This window comes from Brienomyrus brachyistius, chromosome 7, assembly GCF_023856365.1.
Source record: "Brienomyrus brachyistius isolate T26 chromosome 7, BBRACH_0.4, whole genome shotgun sequence".
NCBI classification, from domain to species: Eukaryota; Metazoa; Chordata; class Actinopteri; order Osteoglossiformes; family Mormyridae; genus Brienomyrus; species Brienomyrus brachyistius.
This window is the reverse complement of record NC_064539.1, coordinates 16,295,344-16,316,345: the sequence shown is the minus strand read 5'-3', so window position 1 is coordinate 16,316,345 and position 21,002 is coordinate 16,295,344. Positions and strand designations below refer to the sequence as shown.

General features: G+C 45.2%; 1 protein-coding gene and 1 long non-coding RNA gene across 7 annotated transcripts in view; both read right to left on the bottom strand.

Moving 5' to 3' along the window:
* garnl3 (GTPase activating Rap/RanGAP domain like 3) overlaps positions 1-21,002 on the bottom strand; it is an 84,034-nt gene that overhangs the window by 36,987 nt on the left and 26,045 nt on the right. For all 4 annotated transcript variants that reach the window (XM_049020095.1, XM_049020097.1, XM_049020099.1 and 1 more), the window contains exon 3: positions 6,572-6,646. In XM_049020095.1, coding sequence (XP_048876052.1) covers positions 6,572-6,646 — 75 coding nt within the window. The remainder of the gene's footprint in view (positions 1-6,571; positions 6,647-21,002) is intronic.
* Positions 4,744-5,365, bottom strand: LOC125746291 (uncharacterized). Of its 3 annotated transcripts, none has more exons than XR_007398914.1 (3): positions 4,996-5,365; positions 4,904-4,949; positions 4,744-4,765 (listed from the first exon to the last, which is right to left on the bottom strand). It is a non-coding gene; the product is annotated as an uncharacterized LOC125746291 (long non-coding RNA). The 3 variants fall into 3 exon arrangements; XR_007398913.1 differs by lacking the exon at positions 4,744-4,765 and adding an exon at positions 4,790-4,811; XR_007398912.1 differs by lacking the exon at positions 4,744-4,765 and adding an exon at positions 4,836-4,857.

The window sequence follows — 21,002 nt, the reverse complement described above, 5'->3', positions numbered from 1 at the left end:
GCGAGCATCCTAACTGTCATGCTTATTTCATGTTGAGCCAAGGAAACCCCCATAATGCAGGAGCTATATTAACCTCCCTAGCAACAGTGATTCACTCTGATATATATAAAGCGTAAGAACAGTTTTTCGTTCCTTATATTTTGTTTGTGAGCAAAGGGGAGGCAGGGAAATAGCTTGGGGTTAAAAAAATCAACATTTTGATAAATCTGTTACAATAAATCTGTTATAATACCATTTTCACAGCAAAAATGACAGCATACGTTAGTGACAATGGCATTGTGACTTGTGGAGTTTGCATGCTGTCCTCATGGGGCGTAAGTTTCCTCTGGCTCTGTCTGTTTCTATCCGAGACTTAAAGACGGACAGCGAGGCTAACTGCAGTCCACAGGTGCGGTCATGCCAGTGCAAAAAACCACGCCATCTTTGCAGTGCCAAGCGAAAGTGGGTGTGGCATATTGTTTTGTTTCAAGACAGTGTTGGTGCAGTGATGTTAATAAGGAATATTAACAAGTCACATTCAGTTTGCCTTTAAAATATCTATTTGAAAACTGCTTACAAAATTGTTTCCTTGTACTTTGCCAGGCAGTATTGGTGAAATGAGTAGCACTCAGTGCATATTGTAATATTAGCCTTCTAGCCTGATAAGCTAGGTGTGACGCATACTACTTAGTGATGTTATAAAAAACCGTAATAAGCTTTTACCTGTCAGACCTGTTTGAATGCTCACTGCCCGTCATGCAGCTTTTCTCCTGTTTTTACATTGACAATCGACCGTTATAAAGCACTGTTTGCCCCATTCTCCCATTTTGTCCGACAGCCGATGAAGCTGAAAGGTCAGCCCCTCCCACACTGCACCTGATTGGCTGAGCTATGCAAATTCATGGGGCAACCCCACCCACACTGCACCTGATTGGCTGAGCTATGCAAATTCATGGGGCAACCCCACCCACACTGAGCCTGATTGGGTGAGCTATGCAAATTCATGGGGCAACCCCACCCACACTGAGCCTGATTGGGTGAGCGATGCAAATTCATGTACCCTGTGCTGCCTGTGGTAGGTTTCGGGCCACTCAGTTACACGGAGTAATGAATACGTTGTAATATAGATGGCTGGATAGATGGGTGAATTGTCAGAGAGAAGAAAAGAGCCATATAAATCGACTTCCTTTGTCAGGGTTCTCCGGGAACAAGAGGAGACTATGTCAACACAATGCTGGGAGAATCCAGAGAGGAAACGCTAAAGCTAACGAAAGCCAGGTCACACTGAGGGGCCTGGGGTTACGGTCTGCTTAGAGTGGATTACAGGACGGCAACACTAGTGCCTCGCTCCTCTAGTCCCACCTGTAGTACACATGGTGAATGCAGGTTAAGCATGTTACGCTGCTCTCCTCCTACTGTCCAAAGACACATACTGATTTACGATAATATTTTGACTTCACGATAGCAGGCATCAGTTTGAATGTTGACATGTTCCCAGCTACTACAGTATATGGTGCCAATGCTTCCCGTGTCTGTAATGATCGCAAGCGGAAAATTCTTACACAGTGTTTAACAATGTACCATTCAGTGTTTTTTTTCTGTATTTAACCAAATTTTCCCAAGCATTTTATGTCTAATATTCCTAATAAATGCCTAAGTATGTCATATCATCTAAATATTTGACTTACGATAGATTCATTAGAACGTAACCCCATCAGAGGTCGGAGAACATCAGTACTCTCATTTTAGTTAAGTTTCAATAGCAAAACAAATGGACAGCTTCTGATCACTGAATGCCTGTCAACCCTATACCCTTCTGCTAGGACATATGCATGCATGACTATGCTGCTCCTGCTAGCCCAGAGCAAGTTGCATGTCTCACCAATCCTGGTCCGCTGCCACCAACTACCAGCTGGAACTTGTACCACATTCAAAACCCTGGGACTGGCATGAGGTAAGTGAAGAGCCCCACCGTATGTACGATTCCTCATCAAACCCCACAGCCAGTCCAGATAATTGCGGCCCCGCCAACATCAGGACATCTGACTGTTTCATGATTGTTGACCTATAGATACATCTGTTTATTTTTGGCCTTGGTCCCTGTGTATTTATTAATGTATGTGCTGCCTTATAAGTTTCATTACATACATACATTTAGAAGTTTCGATCTGTCAGCTACATCTCTAGGTGTGAATACTTAGAAAAACCCATCAAAGACATTTTTATTTTCAATATCATCTGCCTTCGCCCACGTTTCTCCAAGTCCTGGTCTGCGCCAGCAAACATTATGTCTTCCCATATGGCAGAAGCTCGTCTGATACATCCTCCCGTCAGCCAGTTGCTGTTTGTCATGCTGAAGGAGCGCGTAGCTTGCCGTGTGGGCGATTCGCAGTGCCCATGCGCATCCCTAGAAGGGGTCTTACACAGCAGATTTCCATTCTCTCCCTTCTCCAGTGAAGCCATAGCAGTGTCTTGCCGTTTATAAGTGATGGATGATAAAGTCCCATGAGAAGAAAAGTAAGAGACACTAGTGGCCTGGAAGTATATCTCCTGGTCTGGTGAATTTCGATTTCTGTTGTTACGCACTGAAGCGAGGACTGGATTATGGAGAAAACCACATGATTCCATGTATTCATGCTGGTGATGTAAGGTGGTGTGAGTTGTGTTTTTATGTCACATTTGAAGCCACTTAATAAACGAGAAGAAACATTTAAAAGCCACAGGACATCTGAGCATTGCCACCTGTCATGAGCCTCCCATCATGGCAGTAGAGTACTTGAAAATCGATTTTTCAGTAGGATTAATGCCCTTCACCAGAAGACTATCATCAGTTTGAAGAAACACAAATTTACCTTAATGAAACTGCCATCCACCAGATTTCAATACAACAGGGTACCTGGTGGAACAAGCCTTCTGGAGCCACGAAAACCATGAGAAGCGCTGGAATGAGCGCTGGCCCGGCATCTCCGTGAGTGCTTGAGGCACCTTGGTGAGTCTGTGCCCCAGTGAACCAAGGATACTGTGAGCACTGATGTGTCAAACCATGATGCTGGAGACATGGTGACATGCAGTGCTTTACCCCCTGGGACACTGCATTCCCCATGACACAGGACAGCCACTGCAGTGCTTTACCCCCTGGGACACCACATTCCCCACGACACAGGACAGCCACTGCAGTGCTTTACCCCCTGGGACACCGCATTCCCCACGACACAGGACAGCCACTGCAGTGCTTTACCCCCTGGGACACCGCATTCCCCACGACACAGGACAGCCACTGCAGTGCTTTACCCCCTGGGACACCGCATTCCCCACAACACAGGACAGCCACTGCAGTGCTTTACTCCCTGGGACACTGCATTCCCCACAACACAGGACAGCCACTGCAGTGCTTTACCCCCTGGGACACTGCATTCCCCACAACACAGGACAGCCACTGCAGTGCACGACAGACATCTTAAACCCCAGAACAGAAACTCATGGCCGTTTATGTTGCATACAACTTGCCATTAAGATTTAAGCAAAGTTTAAGTAAACTTAGCATTTTTCCTTGCTGGGCAGATATTTGCAAGTCTGAATTATACTTTCCAGTTTTAAATGTTTGTTGTTTTCTGTGACAGTGAGTCAGTTCTCCTGTCAAAATTCTATAGGCTGTTCTTCTTAGTACTGCTTTGTAATTCAGAAAAGCACATGTGGGCGGAGTTAAACATTTCAATAACCGCATCTCGCTGGACAACATCGCAGTGCCTCTGCCCTCCATCTCGAGACCAGGAAATGGATCCTGCTGCTAAATCAGGCCGTCTGCGTGACGGAAGGCTTAACAGCTTATCAATAACGAGCAGTAGAAATCAGGCCTGGAGACACTGGCCTGACAGATGGCCTATTACGCTGTGACTTAGGGGCTGCAGTGGCGAGCTCTCACGCAGGCTCCCAGGGACGTGATGGTAATCAGGGAGCACAGCCCTCATTAGCATGCCGGACGGAGGCCCAGCAATGATGGGTGCCGGGTGAGGAGACCAGGGCTGGGGATATGAGTCAGCCGTCCCCTCCGCAGTAACGGGCTTGCAGTCTCTGCACGAGGCATGCTTCACCCGCTCCCCCGTGCACTGCTTCTTTCCTGCCTTTGCGTCAGACTGACAAGGGGCCGACCTATCGGATGTCAGGGAAATACCTGTGCTGTGCCATGCCAGCTTGCCTCTACGTGGATGGAATCCTTCCTGCAACTCTGGGTTTCAGGAAAGTCCTACTTTAAAAGAAGCCAAAGATGAACATAGCTGGCGCAATCAGATTTTTATTTTTCTGTACATGGCACAACAATTACAGCATTAAGTGTTTAAAATGTCGCCGTTTAACATTTGATTCTCAATATTGTCACCGGAAGCATAGTGAGCAAGGAAATTAGGGAGCATTTTCATCACATTAACACTTATTGCTGCTACGTGAAACACATGCTGTAGCTAATGAGAAAGCCGTGGCCGTATTCTCTTCCAGATTCACTCCACACATGTCACATCAGACGCGACATTGCATGCCAACATCCCCTACAGCCTGGGAACCTTACTGAAGCCCAGATTCACCAAAGGAACTACCGGGCCTGGGAACCTTACTGAAGCCCAGATTCACCAAAGCAACTACCGGACCTGGGAACCTTACTGAAGCCCAGATTCACCAAAGGAACTACCGGGCCTGGGAACCTTACTGAAGCCCAGATTCACCAAAGGAAGTACCGGGCCTGGGAACCTTACTGAAGCCCAGATTCACCAAAGCAACTACCGGGCCTGGGAACCTTACTGAAGCCCAGATTCACCAAAGCAACTACCGGGCCTGGGAACCTTACTGAAGCCCAGATTCACCAAAGCAACTACCGGGCCTGGGAACCTTACTGAAGCCCAGATTCACCAAAGCAACTACCAGGCCTGGGAACCTTACTGAAGCCCAGATTCACCAAAGGAACTACCGGGCCTGGGAACCTTACTAAAGCCCAGATTCACCAAAGCAACTACCGGGCCTGGGAACCTTACTGAAGCCCAGATTCACCAAAGCAACTACCGGGCCTGGGAACCTTACTGAAGCCCAGATTCACCAAAGCAACTACCGGGCCTGGGAACCTTACTGAAGCCCAGATTCACCAAAGCAACTACCGGGCCTGGGAACCTTACTGAAGCTCAGATTCACCAAAGCAACTACCGGGCCCGGTTCCAGCCTCGATGCCTATGCTGCCATACAAAGGCTGTACCTGCATATTTTACCAAAACCGAGATATGACCAAAATCACATAGGCTGTTTTTTACTGTTGTGATAAAATATTTTAGTTTGGCGAAGCTAACTGTCAATTGCCGATCTACTACACATATGGCTGGAAAATCAATATACTTTGAAGCCCTATTCCTCAGTTTCAGTGTCAGTGCAGTTACCATGCTCTGCTTTTGTGGGGCCGTACACAGAGTGTCTGCACCCAGCCTGTCACATCACAGGATCTCCCTGTGGTTAGATTCAACATAAGCTAGTAATCAGTATAACTAGTACTAGTAAAAGATTCATTGAAAAAGCAAAGTGGTAAGCTTGGCTCTCTGAGTAGCCCGGGGGGAATGACAGGGTGCCTGCATTTACACCGAGACGGTCCATGTTGTCATAGTGACTGTCAGGTGCTCTGTTTCCTTGCATGAGGGATTCAGGCCCAGCCATAAACTAACAGACATATTATGCCTTTGGCCTCTTTGTTAGGCTCCCATGATGCACAGGAATGAGGTGTAAAAGCCCCTTCGAAGGTCTGAACGGATCGGTGCAGTGATGATAGCTGAAATATTTATATGGACAGAGTGCCCTCTTTATTTTTCTCTCTCGGGTGGAGTAACAGTGCACCAACTCCAACAAGGATATGCAGAACCCAGCTCCTCCCCCGCCAGCATCCCCCACACACTCCCGGCATTGATGCTGCTGACTTGTTTGCGGGAGAGAAGCTGCTTGGAGATCAAAGTGCAGGTGGGGCAGACGCTGCGAGACAGATGCCTGTCTGTGGCCCGTTTTAGTGGAGCTATTTGGTTGCCAGTGCTGCTGGATGTGATGTCGCGTTATGATAGGCAAAACTCTCCAAGCGCACATTACCATTAAAAAGCGTCCCGATAAGGAACACGCCGGAACCTTATTCCTGAAAGCCTGCAGAATAAGGAGGTTTAAGAGCCGCTCCCTCAGTGACTGGCAGCCTCGTTAACAAAAGGCAGGGAAAACGATGAATTATTCCCCTAACTCTTAATTACAAGGCAGATCTTGGGGGCTCAGATTTAATGCATATCTGCAAAGGATGAGAAGTGAAGAGGAGCACAATCACCCAGATGATGTTTGCTCTAACACAATTTTACTGTTTTAAGCAGAAAGCAGCCATTTCTCTTTACCAGCCCCGGGAAATGGATTATTGTTCTGTTTGTCATTTTTATTCAGCATTCTGATCTGAAATGAATTCCCATTTCACACTGCTGTATTCTCCGAATGGTACACCGAAGAAGAATCTCAGCTCCCGGGTTCAGCACTACACCACAGTCCGCCCAAAGCACTTCTTCGCTCTTCAGCTCTGAAGATGCTCCTTTGCACTGACCTCGTCAGATGACCCGTTCTCCACGCGGAATCGCCCGGCTCGCTGTATGGCTCCGTCTGCATCACTGGAGATGAGCTGCGGGGAGGAAACAGAGGATCGTCACCCATGCGGAGTGGAGGCCAAAAGTGGGGAAGATCGAGTCACTCACACGGTGTCATTAGGTGATGTCGTCAACACACCTAGTCTGCTCGAAGATTCGAACCCAGTCTAGACAATGTTCATAAATGAGTAAATTAGATTACATAAAACAAAAAAACGAAATAAAAAACAGGAAAACATAGTCATCTTTAATGACTGTTCACCCAAAGGTGGGTAGCAGTTGCCATGTTGTCTGTGTGTGTAGGTTTTGTTTGTGTGGTGAGCAGATTTTCCCAGTGACAACCGCCCTTCAGCCTCTGCAGGGCGCTACACATGGAAATCCACTGAACACCACAACCTTGGCACTATGAGGTGTCAACTCTACTGTTTACGAAAAGACGTATGTCATGTATGACATTAGAACGTGCTCTCTAACATTCACCTCGCCATAAAACCAGATTATTCTTTTACAAATCAAGACAAATGGCTTCAATAAAAACCATGTTCACAGAAATATACAGGCAGGGTCAGCAAAGCGACTTTCTGGCAAAATACATGAACAGGAAATTCAGATATATTTCCCTTCTTAATTTACTTCTTATTTCACACTATTGTTGCCTTTCAGTGCCAAAATGGTAGCTTTTTCTGACGATGACTCTAGAGCAACAATAGCAAAGCAGCTAGAACGTTTCTTTATAAATGAGAAGATTGAGCTTCCCTTTGAAGTGGCTCGCTCAGCAACACGCATAAGAGTCATCTGCCTGTAACACGATGTAATCTCCTTTCAATGGTGCGCATTCACTGCAGAAACGTGACATCCCACCTTCAGACGAACACAGCGCACGTTGCTAGGCAACAAGGCGGAAAATTCTCCCCCTTCCCCTATTCTCAGCACTTCCCCTTTCCTTAGCCAAATGTCACCAAATGTGCCACTTACATATAATATGCTTTATATAGACAGCGTAGTGCAGCGTACAACTACGGTTATAGTTTGGATGAGGGGGACAGTGGGTGCTGGGAATTACGTCAGCAGATGAGAAGACAGCTCATAACGGGAAAAAGAGGGAAGGAGACAGAGGAGTGCCGGGATTGGATGCCAGTAAGGAGGGAGAAGGAATGCCGACTGCACTTGCATGCTGAAAGGATACGCCTCTACGGCACAGCCCGACATGCGGGAGAGAGACGTAACTTACGAACGGCCAGTTATGAGGCACATATCGTATGTAAAGACCTCCCCTTTCACAATGCTCTGCTTTATCCCCAACTGCAATGGCTGCAAGAGGTTTCTGCAAGAAATGCATGGGTCTTTACACTGCTGAAGAAGGCAGAGGATGCAAGCTAAACTGTGGCCAAAGCTGGCGAAAAAGTATGACACCTTACGGGATACATCCACTGTTAAAAATATGCAGGCTTGTGGATAAAAGCTGTGGGCGGGCCATAGCCAGGCTGTGACAAACAGCGAGGTCTGGGACCTGGGGGTGGGGGGTGAGTCAATCAACATTATTGATACTGTCCCCTTCATAAGCTGTTTATTTTTTTAAGTAATTTGTTATGCGAAATGTAAAGATAGTCTGATTTTTTATTTAGGTGAATATTTTGCTTAAAATTTAGGTCTTAACAAATTCCCGAGGTCTGGACCTTGGTGATGTCATAGCTGGCTACGGCCCTGGCTGTGGGGAGATTGAAAATAATTGTTTATATGAGAATGCAGCAATAAACCAGTCTTAAAACAAACAGTGACATTTACAAGGCAGCGCTGTGCTGGCTGTTCTGTTGTAACAGCTCTCCTCCCCTGATAATTTATGACCCTCCGCTGTCTTGCAGACATCCGACAGTCATATTTCACCTCCAATTAACATCCTGTCAGCTAGTGGTGGCGACCAGGGAGGTCTGGCTTTAGAAGAAAAGAGGTTAAACACCAAACATTCAACAATTTCTTCATCTGTTGCTGAGGCATTAATGAGTCACAAGAGGTTAAAGGGAGCAATCTGAAAATTCAGTTTTGTGGAACAACAACCTTCACTGCTATCCACTGCTGAGATTTGAGGAAGGAATTCACTGCTGTCCATGACATAGGTTTGAGGAGGGAAGTCACTGCTTTTAAGGCTACTGGGGTTGGAGCACTGTAATGCTTACAATTTGTCCTCACCAAGTAATTGATTTTTCTAACATGATGCAATCATGACACTATCACGTTTTCTTTGCTAAAAAGAAATTTCATCTCAAATTTCAAAAGTTGCCAGATTTACTGAAAATTCCTTTTGACATGCTAGGAACCCACTATGTGATGACACAGCACCCAAACCCTGCTGAATGCGCCTCCTCTGGTGTCAATGTCACTGAAGAGGCAACCCCAGGTGCCACATGAAACCACACAGGGACACGAGGAACTGAGCAGGACTGACAGCAGTGTGACTCAAGAAATCCTACCCTCAAATACATGCATACCACTGCCAAATTTTTGTTATATGACTCTTAGAAATAAATGTCTGCCTCCCCTGCTGTAACCCTAACCCTACCTAATCCTAACCCTAACCCTAACTCTAACCCTACCTAACCCTAACCCTAACTCTAACCCTAAATGTGCTGCAGTCCCAGCGCTGTAGTGTATGATATTCAATTTTATACCTCGACACGATTCATAACTTTCAGTCCAAGTGCAGCCAGCATTAGGCCTGCAGTCATATACATAGAAGAATGAAGATACACGTATCTGTTTGTTTCTGGATACAGATAATATGAAATCAAAGGTGTGTGGGAGGACTTCTTTGACTTTTCTGCCAGAATCACGAGGATCACCCACATACCTGACCTAGCTGAAATTTCCATTTCATAATATTATCCTACTTCATTCATACTACTATTGTATATAATACTAAATTCTTTACATAAGTACATATTAAGCTTATCAATAAAAACTGGATACAAAAAAACTGTATGTTACTGTTAATTTAACATGTTAATAATCTTTATTTAAGTTAATGTTTTAGTCAAATAAACATGCGGAATTACTAACATGCATGTTTTTTAAATATAGTAAATACCTGAAAGCTGCATCTAATGGTGATGATGTTTGGAAAAAATAAAATGTACAATATAAAGACCACAGACGAATTCGTAATGCGATGAAGAAGTGTTCATAGTTCATCAGCCAGTTACTTGAGTTCAATGGCTAGTTCGTTTACTATTCAATAAACAAAATAAAAAAGAATGCATACAAATTGCTAGAATGTTCAATGGTCTATGCTTCTCGGAACTGAACAATATAGAGCACAAAATATCTATTTCTCAGAAGAATTAAGCAGTTTAACATTTAAATATAACGTGGTTTTCTATGACAAAAAGTACTCATTTCATTAACATAATCTATCATTATCTGGCATCTGAAGCTGAACTGGAAGCTGTCTGGGTTCATCACTGAACAATGTCTAAACTGAGATGACGGATGGATGCAAACGATATAACCCTGCAGATTGGAATGGTATGATAATAAGGCAGCCTGAGATAAGACCGAGCCCTAAGTTCATCTGTAGTGATGTCTGTCAGAAGAGCTTCCCAGACAGCCTTGGGGAGAGAGGGTCACTGCAAGGTAACTGGATTTTTTCTACTCAGTAAATGACCCCCAAGGACCAGTGTGTAGTTCACCTACATTTTCTAAACTAGATCTTGAAACTCATTTTAGGAATCAATGAGCAATAAAATAAATTTGGTTGGCGCGAGATTCAAGATATTGATACTGCAGCAGAGGTAGAAAGACTCTTTAAAGTACTTCAGGATAGTGGAGTAAAATTTCGGTGGAAAAATATGAAAAATGTGAAGACACTCCTCAAACTATATGACATAGATAAAACAAGGCACATCACCAATCTAAAAGGCTTAACGGTGGAGGAGCACGTCCCTGGACCAATAAGAGAGGGGCTTGTGCTTCACTTCTTCAACCAATCACAGTTTTCACCATATGACATCACTGCATTAATTAAGAGCAATGTTTTCTGTTAAGTGGCAAGGTGCACAGATTTCTAAAGTACAATAATAACAATTACAAGGCTTAAACCAGCAACCTTGCAATCACAGGCGCATAGGTTCAGCCTGCTAGGACACACACTGCCCCTAAACCTAAGGGCTAGTTAATTTATTTATCTGAAAGCCTGGCCTACATGAAATGACTCAGTTCAAGGTATTCTCAGGTTCCATCACCATACCCATACACTGCAAAATGATGCAGTTTAGTTTCAGACAGCTAACCAATGGGGAAAAGCTGTGAGCTGAAAGTGTGGGTTTTGACAAGTTAAATGCCGTAGCTGTGAGACAGACGTGTCCATAGCAAAACGACCCTTGCAGGTACAGAACAAACAAAACTCAACAGGATGCTAGAACAAGTCTTTCTTTTATTTCATACAGTGCTCAGTATCTGTACCAAATGATCATGACCAGCACAGTAACACATACAACACTATAATTACTGTCTCAGAATGTCTTTCTGAAATCATCTGTATAAAACATTAAGACAGAATGTTGCCTAACAGAGCAGGAGATAGACCGTGCTGGTATGTAACTTGATGTCATGAATTCCCGCAGTGACTATCACAAAGGTGACAGGCTGCATCTCACCTCTGGGCGGAGGAGGACTCATTCATTTTATTTATTTATTTTTTCTTTTCTTTTTTTACGAAATATATAAGGTCTGTCGGTGCCAATGGGTGTGTGTCAGTGGTAGAGCTTATAAAGGTTTGAGACAAGCTGTTGATTACACTGCCCAGGCATGAAGGTTGAGGATTTCCAGATCTATAGGCTGCCACTACAGTTTGGCTCAAGACCTGCTTACTGTAGGTGGCGATTTACACAAGGAGGACACAGCATATACATAATAGGTTAAAACTATCAAAAACTCAATCATCCCTTCCACATCGCGGGGGCTAGAGATGCAGACCCCTCAGAAACAAACCATGGAAAATGTTTTTCGGCGAGCAAAGTGAGCATGCGAGTCGAATGAAGCAAAGTAAAAAGATAAGAGAGACGCGAGATAAAAAGTTCACTGCGAGATCACTGCGAGATCACTGCAAGTTCACTGCGAGATATCACATCAGAGGCTGCCGTAAACACGCTTGGCATCCTCCAAACCAGCACTGTACATATATTTAATGCATTTATGAGTCACTAAACTTTTTGTGTGTCATCTGCTGGCTTTTTTTGTCACCTACAGCTTTCCCAAAACTCCCATTTAAATTCACATTTAATTTCTTATGCCAACCCCAGTATATATAAAACCCTTGATGGGGAAAGTTTTGACGCAGAACGGTGGACTGTACATCTGGTGGGAGAAATGATGCTTCAGTGCTCACACTGGGTGGGACTACCAGGGCACCCAGTAAGGTGAGTTACAGGAAATGGAATCAGACAGTGACAATGTAATCATAATCACACCCACTGTGGGGGGGGGGGGGGTGAAGCAGTGTTCCAATCTTACTGCTGCTTGCCAGTGTAATTTACCCAAAAATGCTCCGGTCAAATTGAATATTTTTTTAATTAAAGGAGAAATATTTTAAGTCTTCAAATGCCGACAGTATGAAACAGACAGAGCTAATTAAGCTGTGAAGCAAATCAGTGGAATAAGCTCTTGCATTTGAACTGCACTGCTGATCTGCAGCTTGATCAAAACAATTCTGTTTAACCTGAAGCCCAGCCATATGTGAGAAGTTGCGTCACCTCTCAGCAGGGGCAAAATGCAGTCGATGTAAAATTTTTGTAAGTACTCAGCAATACTAAGATGCAATAAAAGGAGTGAAATGCAGTGCCCCGAGGTCCCTGCGTGCTTCTTCGCTTTCCTCATGTCTGATAAGACATGGCGCTTCCTCTGCCCTGTCCTCATACAGCAATGCTAACTCTCAAACGCCACAGTGGATCCGAGACATATTTAGCATGCAAACAGCAATGAGGCAACTCGTTATGTGGTCCAGGCTGCCCGTATGCGTGCGTCTGTGCTAACCTTGGCTATGCAAGTGCGTCTGTGTGCATGTCCTGCTAACCTTGGCTATGCAAGTGCGTCTGTGTGCATGTCCTGCTAACCTTGGCTATGCAAGTGCGTCTGTGTGCATGTCCTGCTAACCTTGGCTATGCAAGTGCGTCTGTGTGCATGTCCTGCTAACCTTGGCTATGCAAGTGCGTCTGTGTGCATGTCCTGCTAACCTTGGCTATGCGTGTGAGTCTGTGCTAACCTTGGCTATGCGTGTGAGTCTGTGCTAACCTTGGCTATGCGTGTGAGTCTGTGCTAACCTTGGCTATGCGTGTGAGTCTGTGCTAACCTTGGCTATGCATGGGTCTGTGCTAACCTTGGCTATGCATGAGTCTGTGCTAACCTTGGCTATGCGTATGAGCCTGTGCTAACCTTGGCTATGCATGTGTGTCTGTGTGCATGCCTGTGCTAACCTTGGCTATGCGTGTGAGTCTGTGCTAACCTTGGCTATGCATGGGTCTGTGCTAACCTTGGCTATGTGTATGAGCCTGTGCTAACCTTGGCTATGCGTATGAGCCTGTGCTAACCTTGGCTATGCATGTGTGTCTGTGTGCATGCCTGTGCTAACCTTGGCTATGCGTATGAGCCTGTGCTAACCTTGGCTATGCATGTGTGTCTGTGTGCATGCCTGTGCTAACCTTGGCTATGGATGGGTCTGTGCTAACCTTGGCTATGTTTATGAGCCTGTGCTAACCTTGGCTACGCATGTGTGTCTGTGTGCATGCCTGTGCTATCCATGGCTATGCGTGTGTCTGTGCTAACCTTGGCTATGCATGTGTGTCTGTGTGCATGCCTGTGCTAACCTTGGCTATGCGTGTGAGTCTGTGCTAACCTTGGCTATGCATGGGTCTGTGCTAACCTTGGCTATGTGTATGAGCCTGTGCTAACCTTGGCTATGCGTATGAGCCTGTGCTAACCTTGGCTATGCATGTGTGTCTGTGTGCATGCCTGTGCTAACCTTGGCTATGGATGGGTCTGTGCTAACCTTGGCTATGTGTATGAGCCTGTGCTAACCTTGGCTATGCATGTGTGTCTGTGTGCATGCCTGTGCTATCCATGGCTATGCGTGTGTCTGTGCTAACCTTGGCTATGCGTATGAGCCTGTGCTAACCTTGGCTATGCGTGGGTCTGTGCTAACCTTGGCTATGCATGTGAGTCTGTGTGCTTGTCCATACCTGTGCATGGTCATAATCATGATTAATTGTATTAAACAACTTGCTCTTGCATACGTTCATCAAAAACCACTTATCTATTGGTGGTGATTTTGAGTCCGTCCCAGGAAGCACAGGGTTCGAGGAAGGCCATATTCTAGATGGGATGCCAGATGCACTTATATCCACTTATATATTTATTTTGCTGCGTGTGCACATCCCAGCAGGTCCAACCACTAATCACCTTTGAAATATCACACCTATATCACACTAAGGTATTTGGCCAGCAGGTCTGCAAGCCCATCCTATAATGGGCAGCAGCAGGAAAGCCAGACCACCTGCAGGTCAGACTAGGTAATCCATGTGACACTAAGCAGGTTTGGGCCTACCCAGTGTTGGTGTGGCTGACAGGTTAGCCACTCCTGTGGTCAGTGTGGACCGCAGTGCAGGGATGGGAACACTGTGCTGTACAAACGGTGCCATCCTTTGGATTAGATGTAAAACCGAAGTCCTGACTCCCTGGGGTCATAAAAGATCTCTGGACATCCTTAGAAAGTGTGGGGGTGGTCATGGGTATAGATTATGAGGGGATGGGGAGGTTGAAACCACCCCAGTATTGAAAACCAGCCCATACAACCCCCCAATATTCATGCCTCCCCCTAAATGGTTAGAGACCTCACCCCCCCACCATGTTTTGCCCTTAGGGGTGGCTCCCCGACATACTGGCTAAAACTGCCCACTCTGGCCCTGTGTCTAACTTGTGAATTCTCCCCTCCCCACCTTAGCTGCTGTGTGCTGAATATACTGGTGCAGAATGGCTGCCGTCGTTCATTCATACAATCAATCAGAGGCTGCTGTCATGCAGGCTGAATATGCATCAATTCTCATCTGATTCCTCCATAACATACATAAACAAAACAGACCATCTATTAAGGGCATGGATTTAAATTAGGTCGGAGGGAACCCTGATCCAGGAGTGCCGGTATCCAGCAGGTTTTCCATCCTGCCTGGTCTCTGATGAACCACAGTTGATCTCAGGCAGAGAGTAACTCAGGTAGGACGGAAAACCTGCTGGATACCAGCACTGCAGGATCGGATTTGCTTACCACTGATTTAAAGAGCAGTGCACTTTCACCATTCATGCATCTTTAGGCTTCACTCCAGTTCCTAGCAGCAAACACTCTTGAGGTACCAGGGATGTCCATCCAGAATAAGGACTCGTATGGGGGCCGTACAGCAACCCGAGCTCTCTGCTTTCACAAAGAGACAATAAACTGCTGGTGATAAATGAGGAGGTGGGGGGGCAGAAAAGGGAAAAGAGAAAAAAATAATTTGCTCATGGCTTCTGCTTGTCCCTCTGGAGCCGTCCCTCGTCTTTTAGCCATATAAACACTGCTGATAAGACTAGCAGCAGTAATTACTCCGTCTTCAAGGGTGCCTGTATCACCTGCTGGAGGGGTGCACAGGAAACAGGTTGGGTGGTGTGGGGGGGGGAAGGGCGGCAAGCCTGAAGATAGCGGTGGATGGAGCCATTTTATTTCTGTCTCTATAGTCCAACAGCCCCCCCGCCGTGGAACTTCAGTAGAAAATGGCCTGGTTCCATGACAGGGTGACAGGCACCAGGACTAATTGTTGCACAGACAAACTGTCAGTTATATGCAAAGCCTGTGTTTAACTTCCCTGTTCTCTTCACGTTCATTTACTGCAGCAAACAGTAACTGCCAAGAGTAACTGCCTTAAACGTAATACCTCAGACTCTCAGTATGCAGTATTATTGAAGGTCGTCTGGTATGGAAGATGTGTAATGATACAGACGAAGATCCCTTCCCAAATATATCTGGGCCCCCTGGCAGCATGATGTCATCTCTATCTGCTACTCAGCATGATGTCATCTTTAGCTGCTACTCAGCATGATGTCATGTGACCAGCTGAATCTGTCAGAAACTGACTATGACAAGCAGGAGGATAATTAGCTGCATCAAAGCTTTTCAGCTGAAATATATGAAGCGTCTTTATTTCAGCCCTGGAATTTCTTTTCCCCATTAGCAAGAGCATTTTTCCAGCTCACACCTGAGGGACAAGCAAATGCAGCCATAAATATCGATAACGAGGGCAAATGTAATGTAGAGTGAACTTATTTGGTCAGTTGCTAATTAGCACCATGCTTAGAACACCGAATCGCAATTACTTTGACTTCTTTGTATTGTCTTACACAGGAAATGCAATCGGTATTAAGTGAATTTATGCAACAGTAGCTACTCATCAAACCACAGTGAACTGGAAATTCAGTCAGACAGAGAGGATAATAAATTTACCAGAGATCCTACTCAGGCACTTTCAATTAATTAATCAAATCCATACTTATTAAGAAGTCATACATCAGCATGAATATTCATTCGGACAAATACTGTTCAGGCAAACTCCTGTTAATTTAAATATCTAGTGCAAGAAACAATATCTTTAGGAAACACCCAGAGACTTATTTTTGTATTATACCAGGGCAATAAAGAATAAGCATTCTTAAGTGTGGAACACGAAGAAGATATTGTTTTGCAGAACTCCTACGTTTGATTATGCATGATCCAGCAATTCTATACTCTGTACTTAATTCTGTACTCTGTACTCAATTCTGTACTCAGTACTCAGTTCTGTACTCTGTACTCAATTCTGCACTCTATACATTCTGCAGTAAACATTTCTGCAAGGAGCTCCGTAATTCTTCACTCTGCATATCAGTCATGCACAATCTGATCCCGTGAGTGAGCCTGATCCCGTGAGTCTTAGCACTGTCACGCTGAATCCAAAGACTGAACATACACAGCCCATACACACCATATCAATCTGTACATCGTCTGTAAGGTAAGGACTGCTGCCACCCAAAATATCACCGTTTGAACTGCAGACAGTGAAGCAGTTCAGCTCTTAAATGTAACATTTCGGAGCAAAGAACGTAGTAAAATGTTGTTCAAACACAAATGGACCTTCTGGTTAGAAGATGACGAATAATTTCCCCAAGGGCCTTAGCATAAGAAATAAATGACCTTACATGGCAAAAGAATAGATCAATATTAATGCATTTGCAAATAGATAACTGATGTCATCGGGGAGGTAAGCGGGAGGAAGGCCCTGCTTATGCAGAGACACGCGTCTCGGGTGCAGGCGGCAGAAACGACAGCAGCTCTGGTCATTACTGCTTTGTTACATGTCACACATAGAGAAGCTGCAACAATCAGACATTATTTGTAACCCAGAAGGTGCCTGGAAGCTCTGCTTATTTTTACAGTCAGCACTCTTTGGGAGCCAGAGTGGAAGCTGAAAATACCACAGCAGCCTGTAGCTTCTTCACACTCGAAGCACTGCATTTGTTTACCTCGATAATATACAGCATGGCAGATTATGTAATCCACCGAGTCTTAATCATACCATCCATTAATTTTTCCATTAACAATATCAACCATAATTAAACATTATTTCAACCATTGATTTACAAACCAAATTTTAATCTTGTGTTTGTATAGTTTTAATAATGTTTTGCAGTAGTTTAGTTATATGTGGATATAATTAGACAAAAAAGCCGAATGCCTGAGGTATTTCACCTTGTACACATCTGCAGGGAGATGAAAGACTTTTACTTGTGGTTGTGTTGCTACATTTAACAAAGGTAACAGTGCAGTAGCAGCTATAATGAACAATGCCAGTGGTAAAGAACAACAGAACTACTACCCAACACAGTAAAATGTATTCAATGAAACATTGAACTACAGGACAATAAAGAGGACTGAACAAATATCAACAAAACATTTTCTTTCACTTAGACTGTATACAAATTTTGTCTACTGAATCTATTTTGCTTATACCTAAGTAGTTAAGAACTTTGACCATGCAAACTGGGAGTGGTTTTGCAAAATTCAGATTGGACCAGATGGTTTGGACATTTCAGTAGTTGACTTAGATTACTTGGTTTGCATAGGTTCTAATGTTGGATTGTGTTTTTTGTTCTGAGCACGTAAACACTTATTACCCAAAATACTTTTAATAGCTTTAAATACTTCTTTTGAGTATTGAAAACTTCCACATAGAACTGCATATCTGCCAGAAATATAAAAGTCTACAGCTTCCCTCAACTTACGAAATTAACTGATGGTTTATTTGCCATTTGCGCAAGTACGAGTACAAGCATCGACTCATTTGATCGATCCATCCATTCATCGGGGCTTCTTAGATATCTTGGGTGTGCAAACCAAGTGAGACAATGCAAGACTGTCTTGTATGAACCTTGATTAATTAAAGCTGAACTGCTGTTAGTGGAACAACATGAGGCTAAGTTAGACCTGGTGCTAGTCTGAGTCTGACTTTTTTAGGAAGGTCTGGCTTTCTTTAGCTACTCTCATGGAATAACCCCCTGTTCTCATGTTTGTACCTTTACACATTTCTCTCACTCTCTGAGGTATTCTGTTTACCATACTGAGCTTTCAGTACATATAATCTGATAATGAAAGTATAGTGATAACAATGACCTTTACCTTGACTCCACCTCTAAGTTCGTAGACCTTGACAGGAGATTGAGAGGAAAAGCAGCCATGGTATGCAAACATGCAGACATGTGTTTGTTGACTTGGCCAATGCCTGGACCAGACAATGGGAAAGCAGCGAATGAGGTTGCGGAAGGTCCTGGCCAATGGCAGGGAAGTGGCAAAGATACATTCATAACCCACTGGCCAATCAGGGGCCTCAAACCAAACCCAGACATTTACAAGTCTTTTATATCTTTATATTATGGGGCAGTGCTGCAGAGGACTAGATATACAAGCAGTTTCCTAATTTCAACAGACAAGAATATTACCTTCTATTACTGTATATTGTATAATTTCTGTAAAATATACAACCTGTATACTGTATGAGGCCTATCTGTGATTGATTATTCTCTCCTATCACTATTAACAGCGTTCCCCATGCTCAACACTTAATGTTGGTTTGACTTTTTTTATTTTTAACTTGATGTGACGGTACGATAGTAATGCACATTCCTAGTCACTATACTTTGAGCTGTGATCTGTTGCCCGGCTAGCGATACGCCGTGCGATACTTTCTACTGGTGCTGGGCGATGGTACTGTAGCACCCATTTGGCTATGTTTTCAGTCTGCCGATCCAAAGCGTAAACATCTTAAACAGCGTTTAACAACATGTTGCATGTTATTTTTCGGTGCTTGGCCAAACATTTACAAATTCAGTGACAGCAGATACTTATTTGCTTATTTATTTATCTTATATTCATATTCAATTTACAATGTTTTCCACTTACGATGTGTTCATCTGAAGGTGACCCCATTGTAAGTCGAGGAGAGTCCGTACAGGCAACCTGAAGCTACTGTGTTACTAAAGTAAAGGCATATCTAGTCAGCATATCTAGTCAGCATATCTAGTCAGCATATCTAGTCAGCATTCAACCCCATTGCCTCTAGCTTTCCAATTAGCCTGCAGAACCAGTGGCAGGCCCTTCTGCAGCAAGGCTATCACTGCCGGGAGACGCTGCTATTTGTACGGCTGAAATGCTCCTTTAATGAGAATCTTCCCTTCTGCTGCGGCACAAGTCACCCCAGCCCCAGCCCCTCCCCCAGCCGTGAAATTTACCTTCGGACAAAAGCCACAAAGACCAGGAGAAAGTGCATGTGCGAAGAGAGCGAGTGAGAAAACACAGGGTGAACATCCCCTGCAAGGAAGCCTTTCTGGGATGAAAAGGGCAACGCTGCCGATGATGATGCTGATGGGGTCACAGTCGCCACGGTAATAAGGCAGGCTTGGGCTCGAGCCGCTGCCTTGCCAGCCCATCTTGCCTGGGTCCTACAGCAGGTGAAACGGAAGAGGAGGCGAAACGGGAGATGAGGCGCTTGTCATGGGGAGGGTAAGCAGGCTGGAGCGGCCAGTACCTTTGCAGGAGCTGCGCAGCCAGTACCTTTGTAGGAGCTGCGCAGCCAGTACCTTTGCAGGAGCTGCGCAGCCAGTACCTTTGCAGAAGCTGCACGGCTAATACCTATGCAGGAGCTGCGCAGCCAGTACCTTTGCAGGAGCTGCGCAGCCAATACCTTTGCAGGAGCTGCGCAGCCAGTACCTTTGCAGGAGCTGCGCAGCCAGTACCTTTGCAGGAGCTGCGCAGCCAGTACCTTTGCAGGAGCTGCGCAGCCAGTACCTTTGCAGAAGCTGCACAGCTAATACCTATGCAGGAGCTGCGCAGCCAGTACCTTTGCAGAAACTGCACGGCCAGTACCTTTGCAGGAGCTGCGCAGCCAGTACCTTTGCAGAAACTGCACAGCTAATACCTATGCAGGAGCTGCGCAGCCAGTACCTTTGCAGGAGCTGCGCAGCCAGTACCTTTGCAGAAGCTGCACAGCTAATACCTATGCAGGAGCTGCGCAGCCAGTACCTTTGCAGAAACTGCACAGCTAATACCTATGCAGGAGCTGCGCAGCCAGTACCTTTGCAGAAGGTGCACAGCCAGTACCTTTGCAGAAGCTGCACAGCTAATACCTATGCAGGAGCTGAGCAGCCAGTACCTTTGCAGGAGCTGCGCAGCCAGTACCTTTGCAGAAGCTGCACAGCTAATACCTATGCAGGAGCTGCGCAGCCAGTACCTTTGCAGAAACTGCACAGCTAATACCTATGCAGGAGCTGCGCAGCCAGTACCTTTGCAGAAGCTGCGCAGCCAGTACCTTTCTAGTATCTAGTTCCACGTGGGGGCGGCATGGTGGTGCAGTGGTTAGCACTGTTGCCTCACACCTCTGGTACCTGGGTTCGAATCTCCGCCTGGGTCACATGTGTGTGGAGTTTGCATGTTCTCCCCATGTCGTCGTGGGGTTTCCTCCGGGTACTCCGGTTTCCCCCCACAGTCCAAAAACATGCTGAGGCTAATTGGAGTTGCAAAATTGCCCATAGGTGTGTATGTGTGAGTGAATGGTGTGTGAGTGTGCCCTGCGATGGGCTGGCCCCCCATCCTGGGTTGTTCCCAGCCTCGTGCCCATTGCTTCCGGGATAGGCTCCGGACCCCCCGCGACCCAATAGGATAAGCGGATTGGAAAATGGATGGATGGATGGATAGTTCCACGTGTTAAGAATTTCTACATAGCTTCCTTTCAATTCTACCAAAGTTTTGATTGTTCAGGCTGGAACACTAACAGGATGGACAATAATGAT